An 8,176-nucleotide genomic window follows, 5' to 3' on the forward strand; every position below is an offset into this window, starting at 1 on the left:
GGTAGTAGTTCAAGTTTCAGACTGTAAACAATGATCCTGACCCTACCACTTATTTACAATTTTATCAGGAATGGCCAAGCAGATAAGCCCCCAAAATAAACCTTTTAAGAAATTATAGAAATGTTTATTCAACGGACTGTCACAGATATTCTGCATAAGCATGGTTAATGCCCTGGGTGTAAATGACTGATTCTTCCAGTTATTTAAAAAAAAAAAGAAAGAAAAAAAAAAAAAAAAAAATATATATATATATATGCAAAGTTTATTGAAAAGAAAATCTTCAATTTAGTGCTGTCATTTTTTTCGTTTTCATTAAATTCTAATACAATCAATCGCACTACCTTTTCATTTTGAAATAATGCCTGTAGTATTTCTGGTTTTACCCTGTTTCATTTTCTCTAACTTGACGATGTTGCTACTCTCCTCTGCTACTCCACCAAGGGAAATCCGTCAGGACATACAACTGTAGAAAACAACGTCACTTCCGGGAAACTTTTCTCAACTATTTACGTCATGATTTGAAATTAATCATGATTTGAAAGGTAAAGGCATTTCATAACTGTTTCAACTATTTTGACAAACATTTCCAAAATATGACCAAAGATTATTAATACGTCAGTACATCAACCACTGATAAATGTACGGGCATGTAAGTACACAATCTATGCTGTAGATGTCCTCATAATTCATGTATTTAACGGAACAACAGCTCCATACATAAACCACAGAGGAAAAGTAACCAGGAAGTATCACGTCAACATGAGGAAATGTACCTGTCTCCTTCTGAGGTGTTGATGGAGCAGCAAACAGGTTGGACATAAGATATTTACAATCCCGTCTTTTAATGGTTAAAGCTCAAAAGTGAATTGTTGGTCCTCAGAAACAGTGCTGCATGCAGGCTGAAAAAGAAGCACAGTCACAGGCAGACTTGAATAAGATTTTTTTTGTTTGTATAGAATGGAAAAGGTGATCAACTGTTTCAAGAAGAGGCCAGATGCCGTGAGCAGGCTGATATGCTTCCCATGGGCAGGTGGAGGGTCTATTCACTATGCAAGATGGGGAAACGTCCTTAACAGCTCCATAGAGGGTAAAACACCAGCAGAAGTGCTGCTCTTTGCACTGAATATGTGCCCTATCTTACAGTTTTTTTCATATGATGAATACTAAAATCGTTTATATTCTAGAGTTATAACCTTATAGTGATGCTCTTTTACTGTTAACTTAATGTCTGAACATTTTTCAGAATAATTGTGTCTCTTAGTGAAATGTAATTAATATTTTTGTTCATTGTCAGTACTTGCTGTCAAACTTCCCGGCAGAGACAGTCGAGCCAAAGAGCCATTTTTCCAGAACATGCAGCAGATTGTTGACGAGGTGACTGGTGTGCTGGTGCCAGTGCTGAAAGAGAAGCCATTCGCTTTGTTTGGACACAGGTATGACAGCAAAATATGTTTGACATGAAATACTATACATGTAACTTTTCCCTAAGATTATTTTACCAACAAAGACCACGCCAGTAAAGATATGGGTTTAGAATATTTTCCATTATTGAGAGGGTTAGGTGAAGAGTGATGGGTGAGAGCTGTGGGATGGAGAGATAAAAGGATGAGAGTAAGGGTCAAGGGATGAAGAGATGAGGCTAAATGCTGAGGGATGAAGGGATGATAGTGAGGGTTGGTGGACAGAGGAGTTCAGGGAAGGGTAAAGGGACAAAATGATGGTGAAAGGGTCAAGGGATGAAAGGATGAACAAATGAGGAATGACTGCAGAGGAAACTTGAGGTTAGGGTCAAATGGATGTGGAAAGGATAATGTGCTGGTGTTAGCTGGTATGACGAATCCCAAGGTCATGGAGCCAGCCGGTCCAGGTTGAATGAATATAGGACATGGATTATCGAATGGCGCGTGCTGGTGATTTCATGAATTGTGGAAATCTGAGGGGTTGAGACTCTCGGTGGGAGAGCTGTCTCTTCATCACTCTCAGTTTGGAGTCCAAAGACAGGCTCTATGTTGAGTCAGAGGAACATGGTTGAGAAAAGTTTTGCAAGGAGTTTAGATGTGTTTGAGGTGATGTCCATGTCCCTGAACTAAGTAAATAAATGAAACTTTTCCTTGTCTGTTTCAGTTTTGGTGCCTTTACGAGTTTTGCCGTTGCAGACGCTCTGAAAAGACTTCACAACGTTGAACCAGTTCACATCTTTCTATCTGGAGCCTCTGCTCCTTATGTGAGTTTGATGCATTTTGTTAAACTGCCTTTTGCCTGGATGATTCAGTAATTGCCACTCACTTGTAAAAAAGAGGCTTGATAGCATAAACCTTTATTAAATGAAAACAACTTGATATTTATAAATGCTATTTCTTTATTTCAGACACAAAGGTCCATATTAGTATATAAATACTTGATAAAAGAAAACATCACAAAGGCCACAAGACATGGACCAAAACATTACAATTTACAAGGTCACTCTGATTTAAGCATGCTCAGACTTTTATTTTTAGTTTTTCTTTTTGCACAATTTCAAATCTGATACACAAAAAAACTCATAAAACATACTTGAAACCTCTACCTCAGTAATGCTAAGATATCACAATTAAAAATAAGAGCTACACAAAAATATCATGTAGCAATAATAATGAAAAATACACATACCATAACAACTAACTCAAACCAAAAGCAGCAAATTTGAATAAATCGCCCCATCACCTCTTGCACAAAGCCCCTGAATATTTCCTGACTTTTCTCTGCCACCCCAAACTGCAGGAAAACCTTCTGCACAAAGTATCAGTTCAAGTCAAAGCTTAGGAAAACACATCATTAGCAGTGTTAACATAATCAGTAAAACAATAACAAACAATGGTAAATAATGGCAGGTAAAATCCTCATCACCACAACATTATATATGTTGATATGATTAAGTTGATATAATTAAGTGTTCAATTCCAAACATGTGTGATTAGATCAACCCAGCTGTCAGAGAAAAACAATATACAAGATTTTGATATAACATGGTTTTCATTCAAAGCCAACTTGTAAATACAACCAAACTTTCAAAAAGTTAGGGTGCTGTGTGAAATTTAGAGAAAAGCAGAATGCATGGATTTTCAGATCTCATAAACTCATTATTTTATTCACAGTAGAACATAAACAACATATCAGATGTTGAAACTGAGACATTTTACCATTTCATTAGAACTATACAGTGCTTAACAAATTTATTAGACCACCCTAACCCTAACCAAAGTAAGGTTTATGCCACAGCTACCCTAAATTAACAGCATTGGTTAAACCAAAATCATTTTTTTATGTTTCTGCAATGGTTTATACACCAATATGTAGAAGCTCTTTAACCTAAATAATATTTTTAATGCTAAAATATAATTATTGTTATCCATGCATTTTCAAATTTACTGATTTACAAAAAACCATGGAAAAAATAGTAAAGCACATTAATATTTCTTGATTAATATGTCAAATTATAATTATTTACTTGCATTCCTGAACAGAAAAAATAGTTTTAGTGGTTGAATGTTATGCTTGATTCATTTCTGACTTCTCAGAGAAGCCCAGTGAGCTGGCTCAAATTTGGATGAATTCAGTTTGAAATCCCTCATTCCTGTTCAAAATGGTAAAACGTGGAAAGCTCACTGAAAATGAAGGAGTCCGCATTAAAGCACTTTATGATGCTGGATGGTCTCTGAGACAAATATGACAGGTGGTCTAATAAATTTGTTAAGCACTGTATATACACTCATTTTGAATTTGATGCCAGCAACACATTTCAAAAATTTGAGGATAAGGAAACAAAAGGCTGGAAAACTAAGTGGTTCTAATGAAAAACAGCTGGAGGAGCATTTTGCAGCTGGCAACAGGCCAGTAATTTGACTGTGTATAGAAGGAGCATTTAGCTCTTAGGACAGGGTCCCTCAGAAGTAAAAATGGACCATGGTTCACCAATCATCTTAAAATTGTGGAACAATTTCAGAAAAATTTTCCTCAGCATAAAATTGCAAAGACTTTGAATATCCCACCATCTACAGTCCATAATATCATTAAAAGGCTCAGAGAAACTGGAGAAATCTCTGTGAGCAAAGGAAAAGGTTGAAGGTCAAAATGCAAAACTGTTCTGTGGTCAGATGAATCAGAATTTGAAATTCTTTCCGTTAACCACTGATGCCTTGTGCTGCCGACTAAAGGGGAGAGAAACCCTCCAGCTTGTTATCAGTGCACAGTTTAAAAGCCTGCATCTCTGATGGTGTGGGGTTGCATTAGTGCCTATGGCGGGGGCAGCTTACACATCTGGAGGACACTATCAATGCTGAAAAGTAGATAGAGGTTTTAAAGCAACACATGCTCCCATTCAGACAATGTCTCTTCCAGGGAAGGCCTCGCATATTTCAGCAAGACAATGCTAACTGGCTAACATTGCCCTGTCCCTACATTTTTGTAGTCTTGGTTTCATCATCTGATATGTTGTTTATGTTCTATTTTGAATAAAATATGGGTTCATGAGATTTGTACACAGCAAGTTTTTTGGGGGGAATTGGGGTTGTAAATCAAAACATCTGGTTCATTTCTGTAAATGCCAAAACATGTATTTATAAGACTAGCAGAAGACAGGACTGCTGTGTTTATATCAGTGTGTTCCCTTTTCAGTCAGAAACACGTCTCAGTTCTCCAAAGAGAAGTGAATTATCAGATGAAGATTTTCTGAAGTGGATGACTTCCATTGGAGGGACTCCTCCTGAGCTGCTGTCAAACCCTGAAGTCCTGAAACTCTTCCTCCCTGCCTTGAAGGCTGACCTGCATGTTGTGGAGAACTACAGGTGGGCTTACAACTCTGTCAATCTGATCTGAATTCAACCTGTTTTTAACCTTTAACTTGGCATTCATCAATAATTATCAGAATGAATGCTTGTAGTGAGAGGTGTACTGTATTTTCTGCAGGTCCAATAAGCCGGACAAGCCGTTCCTCTCCTGCCCGGTCACGTGTTTTGACGGGAAGGACGACATTCCTCATGACTTACAAGGTCAGACTTTTGATTAAAGCATTTACAGTGTTAGCTGCATGATTTACATAAGACTGGTGTTGCCAGTTGTAAGAAACCACAGACATGGATCCGTCAAAATTAATTCCATCTAATTAGTCATTAGACTGTGCACAATTTGATAGATGAACAAAACAAACAAATAAACCCCCACTCAAGTAGCCAATATCAAAAGAAAAGGGGATCGGATATTATGTGTTGTCTGCACGATAACCCTTTAAAAAATCAGTGTTAATACAGAGCTGGACTTGCCTTTTTGTTTAGGCTGAAAATTATGAATGAAACGATGTCTTTTAGTTGGTCGTGTCCCTGTTGGTAAAGTTTTCATTGATTCTATTAATTTTTTTTTTTTTTTTTTTTGTATGTTTGTTTTTAACAGCTTGGAAGGAAATTACATCTGGAGATTTCACCATCAGGATGTTTGATGGATCTCATTTTTACCTGAAGGACCCTGGAAATGAAAGGTTGATTTTAGACTACGTTACCAAACAACTGGAAACTTCAGAGATGGACTATTTGTGATGAAATATAAAGCTCTGTCATATAATGCTGTTTGTAATGCTCTTAAAGCTCCTGTAGGGAGTTTTAACCCCCTCAGACCTGAGCTTTTGTTTGGAATGCCTTTTCAGTTTCTCTCACTTATTTGGGAGAAATAGGACATGCTAATTTTAAAAGCTCAGCCTTGTGTTTGAACAGGAATTAGTTTTGACCAAAAATGATGCCCACATATTTCCTGGTCCTGTTTCTGCGGAAAATACAACACTGGATCGGTTTTAGAGCATCTGTTTTGGCTGAGTGTTGGCCAGTTGAGAGTCTTCAGTCAGAAATGGTGTCCGTCATTGAGAGAGTTGTGGTGGGGTCATTTTGATGAGGGACCACTTGTAAGGTCAAGAATAAAGAAAATTACTTTAAAAGTTCAGAATTTTGTGAGGTTTCCTCTCCAAAATCTATTCAAATTGCCTAAAAAATTATTAAACTCCTTTCAAACTATCTGAAAGTTCCCCAGAATTTCTTCAAATATTTCCAAAATGTTTCATTGAAACCTTGTCACAAAACCTAAACGTCCCAATGAGAATTTCTTCCAAAATCCTATGTAAATTCCTGAAAAATTTCAAGCAAATCCCCCAATATGAGAGCAAATGGCCCGCAATTTTTTAAAATAAAATTTCCAGAAATGTTCAAATAACTTCATCAAAATTCCATGAAAATGACTGAATTTCCCCAAACATCCAAACAAATTCCAATGGAATTCCATAAAATTCTTGAAAATTTCAAAGGACCCACCCCACATTCCCAACCAAATTCCCAAAAATGTACACGCATATATATATCCCAAGTTTCTGTGAAAATACCAGAAAATTTCAAAATAAATTACTCCCAAAAAATAATAAAAATCAAAACTGCAAATAAATTTCCAAATATTCATGAAAATACCTGGAAACTCCTAAATGAACTCCCCAAACATCGAAACAAATTTACCAACTTCAAATGAAAATACCAAAATAATTCGAAGCAAATTTCCCACAAAACTTCAAATTCCAAACAATTTCCCCAAAATATCAAAACAAATTTCCTAAAGATATCCATGAATATTCTTGAAAATTCTATAGCAAATTATCCCATCATGTGGACATTCTGGACAATTATCTAATAAAGAACAGAAATTGTTATGATGTTTTAGGAAAGCCTGAATGTACTATCCTCATATGTATATGACCTCTGAAAGAATGAAGGATAAGAGGTTTTCTTTTGGTTAGAAAACTATGTACGCTTAAACTGGAAGAGATTAAGAGATAAAAAAATCCTGCTTTGTCCACAGGGGGGGCAAAATAAACACATACATTAAGATTATAAAATTTCTTTACTTTGATAAAGGAATTTGATGAGTATTTGAGAAATATGCCATCCAAGGCACCAGTGGCATAGTGGTTATGTTTTTCTGTCCCATGAACAGAAGCTGTCAAGTTAAATTCAGCCTGTGCCTCTTTTCCTGCAGGTCATTCCCTGACCTCTCTCCCCTCAGTTTTTGATTTTATCCTCTATCCTATCTATCGGAATACAAAAGTGCACAAAATAAAAAAATTTAAAAAGAAAAATAACTGTCCTTTTTTTGTATTTGATATTTTTAATTCAAGAAGTGTCTGACAGATCTAATAAAAGTCTGTCGATTTTTTTTTTTTTTTAAGATTTATTTTTGGGCCTTTTCTTGCCTTTATTGGATAAAGGAGAACTGCAGATAGACTCAGAAACAGGGATGAGAGTGGGGGTGAGACATGCAACGAAGGGCCACAGGCTGGATCCGGGTACGAGGTGTGCGTCTTAAACCACTTGACCATCGGTGCGCCCAAAAGACTGTTGATTTTACTCAGTTGCAGGCTGCTAGGTTGGCTTTAGAATTAAAAAGAAGCAGAAAATGTTCAGAGATGTCAATTTCAATTTTATTCACATAGCCATCATTTATGAGAAATAAAATACAAATATTATCACCATTTAGTTAAAACACTTATTGAAATCTACATTCAGTTAAATGTGCCACCTTTATCCACACCATACTCCAACCCTTTATAATATTTTATTAAATATAAAAAATTACCTATGTACACACAGATCAAAGCCAGTTGAAATATGTGCAAATACCAGTATCAGTTATTTTATTTTGAAAATTACACTCAGTTCATATGCAACTAGCTTCAAACACACTTTAGTCAAAGTAATGAACGTTTTTACCTGTGCATATTTTTGAGATGGTGAAAATGTCCAAACAATACTAGACCTTTTTTTTATCCTAAATAAATAAGTCTTTACAATCCATGTGAAATTTTCCCCCAGGGTTTTGTCCATCAAGTTTAACATTGACTAGTGAGAATCATTCTGAGATGTGCTTGCACTACAGTATGGACATCCTGAGTAGATATTCATCCAAACCTTTTAGTCACTCAATTTTCATATGAAAATGAGTTAGTTCTGGTTGTTTTCTTGAGATCTTACCTCATTTATCTTGCCAGACTACCAGAGAACTATCCAATTATCATGACTAAACCAGTTCTTTATCTCAAGATACAATCTGTTTATAATAGAAAAGCCAGTTTTATTATCTTAAAATAAGTCAAGAGCTCAAGAAAACAACTAAC

General features: G+C 35.9%; 1 protein-coding gene across 1 annotated transcript; it reads left to right on the plus strand.

Annotated features, from left to right (window-relative positions):
* Nucleotides 1-703: 703 nt before the first annotated feature.
* Nucleotides 704-7,109, plus strand: olah (oleoyl-ACP hydrolase). Its single transcript, XM_041809230.1, has 7 exons — nucleotides 704-810; nucleotides 957-1,087; nucleotides 1,295-1,433; nucleotides 2,125-2,224; nucleotides 4,654-4,823; nucleotides 4,945-5,027; nucleotides 5,425-7,109. Exons 2-7 carry the CDS (start codon nucleotides 958-960, stop codon nucleotides 5,565-5,567), a joined length of 765 nt encoding a protein of 254 aa, XP_041665164.1. The 5' UTR covers nucleotides 704-810; nucleotide 957; the 3' UTR covers nucleotides 5,568-7,109.
* The last annotated feature ends 1,067 nt before the right edge of the window (nucleotides 7,110-8,176 follow it).

This window comes from Cheilinus undulatus, linkage group 16 (genome assembly GCF_018320785.1).
Source record: "Cheilinus undulatus linkage group 16, ASM1832078v1, whole genome shotgun sequence".
NCBI classification, from domain to species: Eukaryota; Metazoa; Chordata; class Actinopteri; order Labriformes; family Labridae; genus Cheilinus; species Cheilinus undulatus.